General features: G+C 39.7%; 1 protein-coding gene and 1 pseudogene across 1 annotated transcript; one reads left to right on the top strand and one right to left on the bottom strand.

The window, feature by feature from the left end:
* Positions 1 to 320: 320 nt before the first annotated feature.
* On the bottom strand, positions 321 to 4,713 carry LOC101985092 (annotated as a pseudogene).
* Positions 4,714 to 4,757: 44 nt separating this feature from the next.
* Snrpb2 (small nuclear ribonucleoprotein polypeptide B2) lies at positions 4,758 to 14,813 on the top strand. The gene is made up of 7 exons (XM_005365522.1): positions 4,758 to 4,838; positions 6,472 to 6,560; positions 7,097 to 7,269; positions 10,770 to 10,910; positions 12,125 to 12,175; positions 13,564 to 13,652; positions 14,443 to 14,813. Exons 2-7 carry the CDS (start codon positions 6,497 to 6,499, stop codon positions 14,600 to 14,602), a joined length of 678 nt encoding a protein of 225 aa, XP_005365579.1. The 5' UTR covers positions 4,758 to 4,838; positions 6,472 to 6,496; the 3' UTR covers positions 14,603 to 14,813.
* Positions 14,814 to 16,442: the final 1,629 nt, after the last annotated feature.

Raw genomic sequence — 16,442 nt, 5'->3', positions numbered from 1 at the left:
CTCTCTGGCCTACATGCTCTGCCTTTCCTTGTTGCCCTCTGCCATGTTGTGATGCAGCAAGGAATCCCTCACCAGATGTTGATCAGGTGCTCATGTCATGCTCTGGACTCTCTGCCTCCGGAAGAATGAGCTGAATACATTTTTATTCTTTTTTTTTTTTTCTGCTCTTTCAAAAGGCATTATTTTTACTTGGTCCAAGACTTGAGAGGGGCTCCAGGGTGTTACAAAGCTGCCTAGTGGCTTCTTGAGAGGTTCGGGTGAAGGTCCTGAGGCTGGCTGGTGCAGAGCAGAGGTGGGAGCTCCCCAGAAAGAGAGGCCTCCTAGTCATGTTTGAGAGTGAGCCGCTCAAAGAGGTACTGGCCTAGAGACACCTGGGGCCCAGCCAGCCTGCGGAGGTTGTTCAGGTGGTTGCCCATCTTCTTGATGACCTTCACCTCTTCATCCAGGAAGTGGTTTTCGATGAAGTCAGAGAGATGAGGATCTGTGCGAGCAGAGCCCAGGGAATGAAGATCCAAGAGGGCCTGGTTCAAGTTCTTCTCCAAGGCCAAGGCAGCTTCCATGGCCTCCCGATTTTACCCCACTCATCTTGACATGGCTTCTGCACATAATGAAAGGGTGCATGGCCTCTGCGATCATTCTGTGACTTGAGGAGACACTCAGTGCCCTCACCCTTCTCCTCGGCCAATTCGTGGAAGAAGTGGCCTACACCCTCCAGAGCCATGTCATCCCAATCAAAATAGTAGCCTTGTTCTAATCTCAATCATATTTTTTTTAGCAAAATCTCTAGGAAAACTACATACATGGTAACATGAAGAGCACTAGATATGGACATCCGTACTTTGCCCACCAAATCAGTAAAACATCGTGCTTGAAATTAGAGAGTTGGGATCAATAAACATATAAAATATATTTTTTAAAAACTTAGATTTCAGCTAGTTACAGGACCTCAGAAGTCCCAAGAATTCACAGTGGTGAACCATAGAAAAAGCACAACTATCTATCCTTACAAATTTTGTTCTGTATTTGAGACTAGGGCTCACTATAGTCTGACTGGCATGGAACTTGCTATGCAGACCAGACTGGCTTTGGAGTTACAGATTTCTGTCTGCCTCTGCTTCCAGAATGCTGAAATTAAAGGCATGTACCACCACTTCAATTTTTATTCACACATCATTGAGTTTATTACCTAGGTCTGATTGACTGGCACATTATTGTCTGCCAGGGAATTGATGTTATTTCACTGAACTTCGGTGTGGACAGGCAATAGTATATTGTGCACAACCTACATGTCACACATAACAGAATAGCAAAGTGTTCCGATTTTCTCCTTGTCTTTCTTTGAACTGATTTTCAGATCTCTAAATCAAAAAACTTGCTTTCAAGGCTTATAGAATATATATATATTCTTATAGCCTACCTAAATCCCACCCACCCTGGGGAGAGGGTATCATTTTGATATACATCAACATAGCATTACATGTAACAGTCATTTCTGGCCTTCATCCATTTATCATTTGTCTGTAGAAATAAGAGTGTGCTTATGAAGAATTTAAAAAGAGTGAAATGCATTGAAGGGAAATTAATTGCACAAGTTTTTTCCCCTGAATAGAGGGAGGTTTGCTTTTCAGTAAAATTTAGCTGAACATAATTTCAACCAGCTAAGAAAATGTAAACTTGATTTGATGCTCAACAATAATACTTAGGTTTGTTTAAAGCTTTTTGTGAAAATAATTCACTCTACATAAACTTTTTTAGTGTAATTATCACCTGTAGGGAGAAAGAAGATGCAAGCAAGTTGCCGTACATTTCCTGGCTCTATCTAGCATAAATAAGACAAAATATATCCAGTATAGTTTTATGGTGCCTTTTCCTGTAAGCACGTCCCGTTCCCAAAGTCACTGTTGCAAGATACTGGAAAACATTTAATGAGAACCATAAAACATGTGCAGATAAAGTAGGGAAAATATATGTGTATTGAGAGCCACTAAGACACAGTGCAGTCACTATCTTTATAATTTAGGTGTCTTGACACAGTTTTATTCCCAACTTGTTGTAGTCATTTTTCCGCTGTCCTGAAAATAAACAAATTTTATCGTTAGGAGATGCATGAAGCTTGTATATGGTGGTTATAACGTCGCCTCTGGGTTTCATTTGATAAAAAAACCTGTTTCACTGGAAAGTAAATCTTGTTGCCTAACAGAATTATGAGTCTAAGCTGAGCAGAACTCCAGGGAAACATATGTTCTCTTCTATTAGTTTCAAAAATTTGAGTTTTTTGACACCTAATTCCTAGTTTGGACAGCAAGAGGTCAGAGGTTATAGGCTTCTTTATATAATCAAGTTCTTTTGCATTGCATGTATAGGTAACCAGTGTTTGGATAATATCCCCTCCGTAATAATTGAGATATGGACCACTCTCTGTTTCCATGCCTACCTTATATTAGACAGCATACAGACACTGTGAGGCTGTCTATGAAAGATGCAAATATTTACTTGCTGATGCTTCCAGCATTTATTCCTTGGCATCAGATCTAAGACTATACATGTACATGAGATATGGAATCAGTTGATTACAAGGTTTCTCAAAGAACCAGGAAAACCCATTTCCCCCTCATTCCCTACCAGATCCAATTCCAATTCTTAGTTTCTCAGTCATTTAGAAAACCATTGAAGCTCCATTCAGAAAAGCCCAGAGTGGTTACTTATGGGTTATGAAAATTTGCTGCCTCTTTGTAGATGTACCTGGAAAAAAATCATGGAAACCATGGCCACTGAGCTGTCATTGGGCAATTTCTTCTTTGCAATGTAAAATGTACGGTAGCTGTGATTCAATTTCTGATAGACTAGGTTTCTGTGTCATTAGATATTTTTCCCCCGGGCTATTTTCTTTCCAGGAGGAATGTCTTTGCATGTTTATAAATTTTCTTTTTTTTTAAATAACTATGAACTATTAGCCAAGTCAGTTTCTATAACACAGTCAGATTACAGTGTATTTCAGGAAAAGCATCTGAGCTGTTCTCACTATCACCAAGCAGTTAACTCTCTGCTCAGATGTGCGTGTTAATGGGTGGACACCTCATTTTTATATTTACTTGATGTTCCTTTGTTAAGAATATACTCAATATTCTTTTTACAAAACAGAGTGGTTTCTGTATTTCTATAACTAAAGAACACTTTTCTGTGGTTCTTTAACATCATTTCCTACACTAACAGGATCTCACTAGACATCACACTTGTTTTATTGTGGCCCGATTTTCCCCAAACTTCACTCATTTGTCCAATGCATATTTACTGAGTATCAGTCATTCTTCTAAGGACCTCAGTGAACAAAGCAGACAAAGTGACTACCCTCAAGACATTAGTTCCGCTATGTTCAGCAAGTCCGGTTTTATCCCATGCTTTTTCAGACCCAGGCCAGCTGGCCTTGGTGGGTTCCCGATAGATCATCTCCATTGTCTCAGTGTGTGGGTGCACCCCTCGCGGTCCTGAGTTCCTTGCTCGTGCTCTCTCTCCTTCTGCTCCTGATTTGGACCTTGAGATTTCAATCCGGTGCTCCAATGTGGGTCTCTGTCTCTGTCTCCTTTCATCGCATGATGAAGGTTAATATTCAGGAGGATGCGTATATGTCAGAAATCTTAAATAAATAAATAAATAAATAAAATAAAAAATCCAGCACCAACCATACTTGAAAGTGAGACTTCCTGTATCCAAGAAAATGACAACTCAGCTATGTCTTATCAAGGGTATTTAATGAAGATACTGGCTGTTATTTACAGAAGAGATATGTACAGACAATGCCTACACATTAAATGTAGTCTAATTGTGAAAACAGGAAAAAATGTACTCCAAAATTTCATACTAAATAAAATAAATAAAAAGGAAAAAAAAAAGACATTAGTTCCATGTTGCAACTTCAGATGGTTTTAAAAAATAGAAACCTCAGCTGGGCGGTGGTGGCGTGGGCCTTTAATACCAGCACTGGGGAGGCAGAGGCAGGAGGATCTCGGTGAGTTAGAGGTCAGCCTGGTCTACAAAAGCTAGGTTCCAGGACAGGACAAAAGAGTCACAGAGAAACCCTGTCTCAAAAATAAATTAATTCTTTAAAAAAAAAAAAGAATAGAAACATCAAGCTGATGAAATCAACCAATTTTGTCCCTACCCCAACTTTTAACCTAGAAAACTCGAGGCATTTTGTGAGGAAAGGAGAAAGTGGGCAGGTGGGAGGAAGTTAGTGGTTTCTGAGTGACTTTAGGCAAATGATCTATAGGTTGATTGTGTGATCCTGCAGCGAGGTGAGAGAATCAGCAAGCACCAATACTATCTGCAGAGTGCTGGAATGTTCCTTCAGACTCCCAGATATCTGAGACCCATTTCAGGGAGCGACAATGGCCATGCTTTTAAAAGGTGGGGTTAAGCCTAGACGGTCATCGCCCATTGAAAGGTTTGCCTACTTGCCTCTGATGACAGGCCGAGGGACTGCTCCTGTAGAATTATATCACATCATTAAAGTTGGGAAGCTTTGAAATCGCGGTAAGGGAAGACGATTCCCTTCCCTTCCCCTCTCTCCGGTTCACAACTTGGCCCTGAATCCTTATTTGAGCCCATCCAGTTCTTACCCTTTCCACAGAAATCCTCCTTCCCGCCCTTCAGAGATGCGCATGCGCAGAAATGCGCAGAAGGATTAAGGCGCCGGCAGCGCGAGCCGGGAAACATCGATTGACTCGGTGCTCGGCTGGCTCCTCGACTTATCTGCGTTTGATTGAGGAGCGTGGCCGCGCTTTTCCGGCGCCAGGCAGCTTTTCCGGTTTGGTCTTCAGGCAAGACAGCGCAGGCTTCAGGTGGGTCTGTTGGGGTCCCCTTAGCCGTGGGTGCCCCCGAGGCTTGGCCGGGTCTTCCCAGTCGGAACCGAGCCGGCGAGGGCGAAGGTGTGGTCGGCTGCGTGGTCCCAGACTCGGCGGAGGATGCGACGGAAGGGAGGAAGCGACGGCGACCCAAGGGCTGGCGGGTCGAGGCCCGGCGTGCCAATCCGGGGTGATTGGGGTTTTATCACCGGCGGGGCCCGTGTGCGGGGCAGATTGATCCGAGTGTGAATAGGCTCAAGCTGGCGCATAGGAATTAGTCCTGGGGTAGAGAATGGCCCGTTGTTTGCTTGGGGGCATTTACGGTTCTCTGTACACTCAGCCCTCATCCCACCCCCCAGCAGACTTTTGGGTGGGGAGGGAGGATGGCACTTCGGGTTCCCTTGTGCTCTTTCAGTCCGCGGGAGCTACTACCAGAGCTTCTGCTCTGGTCCTCTTCCCTCAGACCCCAGCCCTTCTCCAGGTTCCCATTTAGGGAGGCAGGTTTTTGATAGGCATTCCTTATAAGATGTTTCCTGCATAGTACATGCTCTTTGTAAGTTATCCATCCCGGGATGTTCAGCACAGCATGTTGTGTGACGTTAAGACATTCAACTTGTCATAGCCATCAATGATAAATAGTAACTTTTAGATACTTGCTGATGCAGACTGTTAGATATCTGTCTCATTTAGTCTTCTGGGCTCCGTTTGTTGGTACTCTTACTATCCCCAACTTGTAACTGAGGACATAAAGGAACTTGCCCCTCAATGAAGCAGATTGGAAAAGTATAAACAGAATTTAAATCCACATCTCATTGGTGCCCGAATCTGAGCTCTTGACAGTCATTCTAAATTGCTTTCAGAGAGTATCATTCCTTTCAAATCTGTCAGAGGGAATCCCGAGGGCAGCCCTGGAGGTGATGTATATAAATTAAATACATTTGAGGGCTGTCAAGATGGCTTAGCAGGTAAAGGCGCTTTTTGCCAACCTTGAACACTTTGAGTTGGGCCTCTGAGACCCTTGTGGTGAAAGGAAGACCTGGCCTTGAAAGGTTCTCTGACCCCAGCTTGTGGTGACACTCATACACACACAAACACACACAATGTTCAAATAAATAAGTTTGTGAGTACACCTGTGAACTGCGTTGTAAATTTTATTATTCTATTACAATATTTTTACATTGATTTTTTTAAATAAGTATATGTTTACTAGTTTCTTACATAAATGTTGAAATCACTTCACCGAAAAAAAAATTTCCAGTGAATATGATCAAAATACATTGTATGACATTCTTAAAAGAATTAGTAAATTACTTTTAAAAAGTTATTTCATTATTTAGATGGAAAGATAGTACCAATTATTTGGCGGTTAGAAAAAGTAGTACCTTGAATAAAATGTTTCTAAATCTATGTATTGGTGTTCTACCAAGTTCTAATCTTGAGAACTATTTTTCATTTATCTAAAAAGTTTCAGTAGGGTCTAGGGAGAAATTATTGTCTACTGCCAGATGACATTTTTCTGACATCTTGGTTGGAAAAATAATTTCCCAGTAATGGTTCTTGTCTTTTGGCATGGCATACACCTATATGATTTAACCTTCCTTGCTAATAAGAGATTATTTATTTCTTTTAGGCTATTTGAAGGGTTTTTTCCAGACATGGATATCAGGCCAAATCACACGATTTATATCAACAATATGAATGATAAAATTAAAAAAGAAGGTATGTTCTTTTAAAAACATTTCTTCACAGCTAAAATGTGTTTATTTACTTGTGTCTTGAGGCTGTGTTTTAATGTCTCATCAAATCCTCTTTCATAGTACTCTATAATGCTTTATCTCATTTTTACACAACACTAATGTTTTTTAATATAAGAATATGCAGGCATTAAAGTGCTATTGAATTGTTTTAACTCATAAATGGTTTCACATAACTATTTAAATTAGGTAGCTAATGAGAATGGTGTAATGTGTTCTTTCAAATTATTAAATTTGTGAGCCGGGCGATGGTGGCGCACGCCTTTAATCCCAGCACTCGGGAGGCAGAGGCAGGCGAATCTCTATGAGTTTGAGACCAACCTGGTCTACAGAGCTAGTTCCAGGACAGGCTCCAAAGCCACAGAGAAACCCTGTCTCGAAAAACAAAAAAAAAAAAAAAATTATTAAATTTGTGAAAGAAGTGGTCATTATATTATTTTATGAAGAACTTAGTCATTCAGAACCCTCATTCATAAATTGTTTTCCCTCTTATTTGTACAGAATTGAAGAGATCCCTGTATGCATTGTTTTCTCAGTTTGGACACGTGGTAGATATTGTGGCTTTAAAGACCATGAAGATGAGGGGGCAGGCTTTCGTTATATTTAAGGAACTGGGCTCATCCACAAATGCTTTGAGACAGTTACAAGGATTTCCTTTTTATGGTAAACCAATGGTGAGCTAATCCTATTTTTTCTGCTTTACTTACTATTATTGAGTGGTTCAGTAGTTTTTTTAAGTATGGACTTGATGCTAGGCTTTCTGTTTTTTTGTTTGTTTAGGGAAATTTGTTTGTTTGTTTTTTACATAGGTATTTTGTTTGTTTTGAACCAGAGTCTCTGGTAACCCAGGCTAGCCTTAAACTTGTTATGTAGCCAATGCTTAATTCTCCTTACTCCCTCAAGTTCTGGGATAATAGGTGCGAACGACCACAGAAGGCTTATATATGTGATTTTATTAAAATACACTCCTAGAGCTGTATTTATTATTAATTGATTGCAGTTAAAATGACCAAAACAAAAATATATTATGATGTACACACAGGCAAGATTCTTTAAACCATTAGATATTAAGGTAGGCATTGTGGGACATGCATGATTCTCAGCTCTTGGGAGTGAAGGCAGGAAGGTCAGAAATTCAAGGATATCCCAGGCTACAAGAGACTGTCTCAAACAACCAAGTAGGAGGGGGGATGGTCCAGAGAGCATGTGTGGACCTCAATTAGGAGGCAGGCCCCTGGGTGTAAGACTGGATGATAGCTGATTGGAATTATTGAGTCTTAAGTGTGAATGCATATACCCTGACTATAGACTCATCCTGTCTTACTGCTGGGATTGGAAAATCGTGTAAAGAAATCTTAGAGAGCCAAGGCCTGTGGCTTAGAGGATCTGAACCTTCATTCGTGTTCAGCCATTAGCAGATTCTGCATCTCTGTTTACTTCTACTACCACTAAAATAGGAACAAGTTGAATCGTTGCTTTAATCTGGAGATCAGCAGAAATTCTAAAGGACTAGATATATATTGCTGACCACATAGTTTTTGATACCTGTTGTTTTGTTTATGTGTTTTGAACCTTTTAAAATTGTGTTAAAATAATTGTTAACTCACAAGGTGTACAAAAACAAATCATGATCTGGATTTGACTTAAAGGCTGTAATACATGCTGATGTTCTAGCCCCTGCATATCATGGAGAAAGACTGGGCATGAGGCTATCTTGTTCGTTTAGGGTGTATTCCTGTAGCCAGTGGTAGCATCAGCACTCAGATACTAATAACATCTAAGCTTACCATGCTTTTTATATGCTAGGGGGGAGCCTATTTTCTAATACAGTCAGGTTGTAAGATTGCAGGCCTCACTAGCCATATGCTCCTTTATTGTAGCTCTTTACTTAGACATCAGTGAAAGCTATACATACCCAGGCGAATGTGTGTGGCTGTCTCCAGTCAGACATACTGTTAGCTGTCAGCAGCAGTTTGGAGCCTCTGTCCTGTATTATACTCTTCCTTGAGTTTCAGTAAGGTGAAGTTTCCTGTTACTATTACTTAATATGAAGACTTTACATAATCTAGATCTCATGTGCTGGGACCACAATTTGCCTGAATTGAAATGGCAAGTCGGCCTGTGCCTAGTTAGCTGGATACAAGAAAGGAAGAAATATTTGCTGTGTTTGGCACTAGACACACCTTCCAACTTATTTTTTTTTTTTTAATGAAGGCAAAATATCCTTTGGTCTGATTTTTTCCACTGAAGGTATTTTAGAGGTTTGCTCTCTGTCTGCCTTGAGGAAGCTTGGCAGGAGCAACCAGATCTCCAACATCTTGACAGGATAATAATGCTGCCGTGCTTGTATTTAAGTGCTTTCAGGTGAGATCAGCAGAGAGCAGAATTTGCTTCAATTTCTAACTCAGAACAAAATGATCTCAGGAAAGTAGAGCTGCCGTCCTGAGGGCTTCTATCATGAGCCTTATGGAATAAATGTAAATTTTATTCTTTGCTATCTTTTGATGAATTGTATTTTATTTTTATGTCTAGAGTTTATTAGTAATGGCACTCTGGGACTTTTAGTGTTCACTAGGATGTTTAGCAGAATCCTTGGCCTCTACCCACTAGAAGTTAAAAGCATCTGGCTAGCAGTATCTCTAGATAGTGCTGAGTGTCCCTGAGCAGGACAGGCTACATTATGTCCTGTTAGAGCCTTTGTTGAGATCAGATACTTAGGTGACTGTTACAGTGGCAGACAAGTCAGGTACCTGAGATCTGTTCAGGTTGGAACAGAGTTGAGTACTCCAGAGAACTGAGTTCCTCTGACTGGTAGAATTTGAGTCTCAGCCCATCTTGTCTTTTAGAACATGATAGGAAGGTTAGCAGAGCTGTCTGGCATCTATGCAATAAAATGGTCTGCACTGGCCAGGCAAAGCCCGGAGTTCTGAGGGATGTGTCCTGCTTGCCTCTTCCCCTGGTGTATTCTTAGCTGAAGGAGGAGAAAGAGAATTGCTTTGGTTAAGAAATTGTTGCCTTTTGATCCACACTACTTTAAAATGCTTTTGCATCTTTTCAGACGAAGATCAAATTTTTGGGTAGGAATACTTTGTAGGATTACTGTGTTTTTTCTGTCATCTGAGAAATGTTGATGCTTTGAGCTCCAGAGATGTGTTTGGTTGAATGGAAATTGCAACTTGCAGACAAAATACCCTAGGTAACTGTACAGGTCATTGGCAGAAATATTAGGCTGTTTTTTCAATGATGAATTTAGCCATGTGGCAAATTTAGTCTGTCTAAGGCCCCACGCCTCAAAGTTCAGCATCATTCCCTTTGTGCTTGCAAAAAGCATAGACTCTGAAGCTTTACCTAGACTTTCTGTGTCGGGCTCTTCCGACTGTTAGATTGTACACTATAGTTGGCAAAGCCCTAAGCGTAGGCCAGTGTTTTTCAGTGCTCGCTGGTCTCAGGTGCCTGCCATTTTACTGGCTCTGCCTGGTATAAGAAGATTAAGCCCAGTCATAGCAATTGGTAGTCTTCTGTTTCCTCCCACTTCAACATTTAAGTTATTGAATTCATTTTTTAAAAATGGTAAATTCAAAGGAAAGTCCTTTACAGACTTCAGTACTTTCAGTCACTGTAAGGAAATATGATACATCCCACAGCTGATTGACACATATTGATCCTTTTGTGAGTCATTGATAAGTTCTTTTCATTGTTATTAAGTCAGAAGACGCAGTAGTGCAGCTTCTTCAGCCTTGGTCTTACCATATACAGTCCAGTCTAGTTGTGTTGTGTTGGGAATTGAACTTGGGACTTCATACATGATAGACAAGTACTTTCCTGCTTAGCTGTATCTTTACCTTTTATTTTGAAATAGTCTTAAGTTTTTCAGACTGGCCTTGAACTTGATCTGAGTACAGGCAGGCCTCTTGATTCCGCCTCCTGAGTAGCTAAGGTTACAGGTCTGAACCACTCAGCCCAGTTTGTCTTTTAATAAAGACAGTTGAGTCTAAGTTTGCCTAACTTGTGACTTTTGGCCACTACTTATTTCCACTGATTTCTTTCACTGATTCCTTATAGATGTGTTTAAAATTAGTTTTCAGTGTATTTATGTACTAACTTTTAAAAGGTTAGCAACAGTTCTAAACAGCCTTCCACAAAGTGATGTTTTTTTTTCCTAAAACTAAAACAGCGAATTCAGTATGCAAAAACAGACTCTGATATAATATCTAAAATGCGTGGGACCTTCGCTGACAAAGAAAAGAAAAAGGAAAAGAAGAAAGCTAAAACCATGGAACAGGCTGCAGCAGCTGCAAACAAAAAGCCTGGCCAGGTGAGACAGAAAAGTGTGTGTGTGTGTGTGTGTGTGTGTGTGTGTGTGTGTGTGTGTGTGTGTGTGTGTGTGTGTGCGCGCACATTGGATTGGGTTTTTCTATGTAACTACCATGACTTTCTTGGAACTTGTTCTGTAGACCAGTCTGGCCTTGAACTCACAGAGATTCACCAGTCTGCTAAAGGTGAAGTTTTAAGAAGCTGGTATAACTAAACTTTAAAACTCTAGTGTTTCAACTTAAGCAACAATTTAGAATATCAGCCTTTACACATGGAGATTTGCAGTAAACAGTTTTAATCTGATTTACCTATTGTTTAATGACGTCTTCATCTAAGACATACCTGTTGCCATTTTTCTTAAATTCTGTGATCTCTTCATCATGAGTATCCTACTCAGCTTCTTTGAACAATTAGAGGCAAAACTTGAAATCTAATGAAAGTGTAGTTATCCGAAAAAGTAGGTACTTCTGAGTTAAAAAAATATTTGAATACGTTTGACTCTGTATAATACTTATGTGGAATTGTTTTTAAGAAGTAAGACTGTTCCTTTTCTCTATCATTATGTTTTTGATGTAAGAGCTCTTGTAACCTAGATGGAGTCTGTTCAGCCTGTGACCCTCCTGCCTCAACCTCACAGCACTCTTGGTAAATGTTAAAGCCAGGTGTGGTGGTGCACACCTTTAATCCTAGCACTGGGGAGGCAGAGGCAATTAGCCTGGTCTACATAGTAAATTCCAAGATAGCTGGTATATAGTGAGACCCTGTCTAAAAGAAAAGAGGAGAGGGCGGAGGAGAAAGAAAGGTGTTCAAATGTTATGTTTTATGTTATGGTCTATAGTGTTGAGAGACACATTTCAGAAATAATTGGGAAAAATTGGTAAATAGTTAAGACATAGAATCTTAAATTGGAATAAGGTATATTTTTACATTTAATTTAATGTTGCTTTATGCTATGTTTATTTTATAAATTGCCTTTGCTTTTTTAGTATGACTGAAATTTAACCATTTCTTTGTTGTTTTGTTTTGAGACAGGGTTTCTCTGTGTAACAGCCCTACCTGTCCTAGAACTCATTCTTGTTGACCAGGCTGGCCTTGAACTCACAGAGAGATCTGCCTACCTCTGCTTCCTGAGTGCTTGGATTAAAGGCATGTGCCACTACCGCCTGACCAGAAATTTAACCATTTTTTTTAATCCCAATTTTATTTTTTTTGTAGGGAACACCAAATTCAGCTAATACTCAAGGAAACGCAGCACCAAATCCTCAGGTAATGTTTTCCTCCACGGGGTGTTTACCCTAAGATCATAAAAATTATTGCATTATAAAATAGCGTGCATGACTGCCAAAGCAAGTAAATCTTTTCTCAAGACATAATTGCTTGTCTTTTTAAGAAATTTCTCTTTAAAATATCTAAATTTCCCTACGATGAAAATAAAACCTGGCCTGATTCCTATTTTGCATGAATTGGTGACAAATCAAGAAGACAAGGGTTGTGAGGGCCAAGAAAGGGCTTTTGTTTTAGGTAAGGCGCATGCCAGGGTTTCAGTCAGAGGACTTTGTGAGGGGCTCTTACCCAGGTGGCTGACACACTGTCCTGTCTTTCTCAGGTTCAGGTTGGGCAGTGGTGTTTGCAGTCACCCTTGTTTCCACTTCTCCAGCACAAATATTTAATCTGCTTTGAGTACAGTTTAAATTATAGACTCTGACATGATCCACCTCTTCTCTGTACCACTAAGAAAATTACGGTGTTAGAGTACACAGCCATATTAGAGTATAAAAGCACACGCTTTTTATTTTTCTTGTCCTTTGTTGTTGGGGACTGAATCTGAGCTGCCTAGTATCCTCCTGTCTCAGCCTCCTGAGTGCTGGAATTACAGATGGCTGTCACCATACCTGACCCTCTGTGTTCATTTATGATCTTTCTGTTCTTCGAACTCTTTCAGAACTTGAAGTCACAGAACAGCACTTCATTATCTTGAGCTATTCACTAATTGTTTTTACATTTGATCTTTTCTGTTCATGACAGTAGCAAGTAGACAGTGTTTTCTTATATATAAATCCTTTATGCACTCTCTGTAGTATATAAAGTATTTTGTCTCAGGATGGGGTACCAAGCATGTGACTTAATATCTAATATTCTGCTTGTGTTATATAAGTAGATGCAGAACATGCCATTTACTGTGTGCATGCATGAACAGGAACACAGAGTCAGCAGGCTGTGGTTGGTAATAGTAATGTTTTAGTTGTTAATTTTCTCATGGTCTGCTAATAAACAGGAATCACATGGTGGAGTGTTAGCTGAGCTGAGTGATGAGCTGAGGAGCTCAGTGTTGCTGTCTTTTCTGGTCTTTAGATTTTGAATTCTGAATTCCAGGTGACATCATTCCCCAGTTACTACTGACCTACAGGTGTTTCATCTATAAATACTGTTTTCACAGATTCCTAAACTTCCAGATTTGGGGTCTTAACTTGAATGCTGGCTTTTCCTGGTGTTAGGTTTTTATCTGTATCTCTGTTTTCAGCTTTCATTTTGGTGTGTTAAGGTTTCACAGACCCCTTTAAACTGCAGTCTAGTTCTCTGAATATGAGTTTTCATGTTTCTTACAACCTTGCAGTACAGTTTCACAGGCTAACTTTGCCTTTTGTTTCCAATAGGTCCCCGATTACCCTCCAAACTATATCCTATTCCTTAATAATTTGCCAGAAGAGACGAATGAGATGATGTTATCCATGCTGTTCAATCAGTAAGTTTTTTACTAAACAGATCTGTGTGGAGCCTCCTGTCAGGACAGGTAGCCCTTCTGTGGAAGGAGTTCATTTGTCACCCACAGCAGTAGTTCTCTGTAAGGTTATGGAGGAGGTCTGGGCAAATAATGGATTGAAGCCTGTCTCCAAGCTTAGCAAGTAAAGGGTAGATTTCCCCTGTTGGAGTTGTTCTAATAGATGGGTAAACGGGAAACAAATTGACATAACGACAGGCGTGAATTAGCGTGACCTCTTGCAGTCCCTTCATGGTGAAATTTCACGTCAGGTGCCTCCACCCTAATTGGGATTCTTGATTGAATGTGATTACTTGAATGTGATTAGTTTTCTGATGTGGGAGTCCCCTCTGTGTGCTGTGATTAGCATTAATGAATAAAGAAACTCCTTGGCCTGTTGATAGGGCAAAACTTAGATAGGCGGGGAAAACTAAATAGCATGCTGGAAGGGAGAAGGCAGAGTCCGAGATACATCATGGATCCACAACCGGAGATAGACATGCTAAAATTTTGTTGGTAGACCACGACCTCGTGATGATACACAGATTAATAAAAATGGGTTAAATTAAGATGCAGAAGTTAGCCAATAAAAAGTTAGAGCTAAGGGGCCAAGCAGTGCTTTAATTAATATACTTTCTGTGTGGTTATTTTGGTTCTGAGTGGCCAGATAAACAAGCGGCTTCCTCCTCCTAGTTTTCCTAGAGCAATAGCGAGAAGTTGTTCAACAAATTTACTTATACATTTGCCTGTATTTACTGCTTTTATTTTTGTCTAGGTTCCCTGGTTTCAAAGAAGTTCGCTTGGTACCTGGGAGGCATGACATTGCATTTGTAGAATTTGAAAATGATGGGCAGGCTGGAGCTGCCAGAGATGCTTTGCAAGGGTTTAAGATCACACCATCTCATGCAATGAAGATTACCTATGCCAAGAAATAACCTTTGGAATAGCCGGTTTGAAAGGACTTGGTATTATTTATGGTGTTTGTTTGGATTACATTCGGTCAAGTCATTTTAATGGTTAGAAGTGAAATTGAAGTTCAGGGGATAGAGTCACCTAATTTTTTTTTATTTTTTTAGTTTTGGTGAACTGTGAAATCTGAAGCCTTAATTTTGTACAATAAACTTTTATTTGTATTCTGCGCACTTAGCACTGTTTACTGGTCTGTTCAACTATCAAATGCTTATTTCAGTATAGAACACATCTGGAAGTGTGTAAAACTCTGTAATGGAAGTTGGAGTTATTTTGGAGCAGCAAATGACACAGAAGTTGAAAGGAGCAGATTGCAGCATCTAATGAACAGCATGTTAACGGTAAAATGATCAGCCTGCTGTTAGAAAACCAGACATGTGCCTCCTTCAGCCCGCTGAGCCTAGTGTTTACTGGAGTAGATTCATACTGTATTAAATTATGGCTGTTTGATAGCAGCTGCTCACTGTTCTCTAGAAAAACAAGCAGTAGGACTGCTGCCTTCAGTGGAATGTTTTACTTTTTTCCTTCTTATAGAAGGTTAGTATTTAGTCTTAATACTGAAGGGCTTTCAAGGGTTCCAGGTTTGGTAGTACCTGCCTGCAGTTCCAGCACTATGGACACAGAGACCCAAGGATCACTGCAAGTTCAAGACTAGCTTTAGCTGTTCAGTGAGCCCTGCCTCAAAATAAATAGATAAACAAAATGAATAAACAGCTTCTAAAGGGAATCTCTAGTCTGTCCTAAAACAGTTAATCTTCCTCCTTTGTGATGGTGAGGATGTGCACAGGTTAGATGTTAAGCATGAAGTCTACCACTGAGCTTCACGTCCCTTGCCCATTGTTTAGGGTTGTTTTTTTGTTTTGAGATAATAGTTTGCAATGTGGTTAGTTCAGGCTAATGCCAAATTCTCACCCACATGTTGGGATTACAGGCACGTGCCCATATCGCAAGCTCTTTGTAATTGTTAAACAGTTACAGATTTCCAAAAGCTACTTTTCTGATTTTGCTTTATACTTAATGGCCCAATTCTTCCAATGCATCTTTAGAAGTTGACTTTATTTTTCAAATATTGCATATAATGAAAATACTATTTTTTGATATTCTTGTTTTAGTATTTCCTTAAAATACCCTTATTACTTAAAGTTTTTCTTATGTACCTACAAAAAGGTCATTTTTAGATTTAGATAGAGACTTTTTGTTACTCATACATGTATTAAGAGGAGATCAACAAAATGAATTATTACTAAAACTACTATATCAAAGACTTATTTTTTTTCCAAATACAAATAAAATTTATCCAAACAGTGAATAGATAGATAACTGGTTGCTTAGAACTGAAGTGTCTGGAATGAGGGAATATTGTAAACAATTATGACTATGCATGCTTGTAAACTGTTGCCAGACTCACAGACGGAACAGTAAAATGGGCAGATTTTACTGTAAGCATGATCTGTCTGTGTCGGATGCAGCAATTTGTAACATCAGTAGATAGACGTTTGTGTATTAGGAATAAAAGGGCTGTGAACATACAGGCAGGTGTTCACACATGTGTCTGTGTTAGGTTTTGAACAAAAGGATAACATATAATTTTAACCATTCCTGTTTTATATTTTTAGAAAATGCAGAAATAGTACATAGAACTCCCATAAGGACTTCTGGCAACCTAGTAACTGGCAGTTCTCAAATGTTGGAGAGTGTCCCTTTGTTAACTTTTAAAGACTTATGTCTATTTTCCCTCTTTAATAACTTGAGTCTTTGGATCACAAATACTACATTTCAATAAGATTTTGCTAAAATAACAGATCT

The sequence above is a fragment of the Microtus ochrogaster genome, unplaced genomic scaffold (genome assembly GCF_000317375.1).
Source record: "Microtus ochrogaster isolate Prairie Vole_2 unplaced genomic scaffold, MicOch1.0 UNK3, whole genome shotgun sequence".
In the NCBI taxonomy this organism is placed as follows: Eukaryota; Metazoa; Chordata; class Mammalia; order Rodentia; family Cricetidae; genus Microtus; species Microtus ochrogaster.
The sequence above is the reverse complement of the archived record's forward strand: the minus strand, read 5'-3'. Positions and strand labels throughout refer to the sequence as shown.

What these genes read in the sequence shown, in the direction of transcription:
- Snrpb2 (XM_005365522.1), top strand. Translation starts at nt 6,497, where the DNA reads ATGGATATCAGGCCAAATCACACGATTTATATCAACAATATGAATGAT. An exon ending in TGATAAAATTAAAAAAGAAG is followed by an intron (nt 6,561 to 7,096) that starts GTATGTTCTTTT and finishes TTATTTGTACAG; the next exon opens with AATTGAAGAGATCCCTGTAT. An exon ending in CAAACAAAAAGCCTGGCCAG is followed by an intron (nt 10,911 to 12,124) that starts GTGAGACAGAAA and finishes TTTTTTTTGTAG; the next exon opens with GGAACACCAAATTCAGCTAA.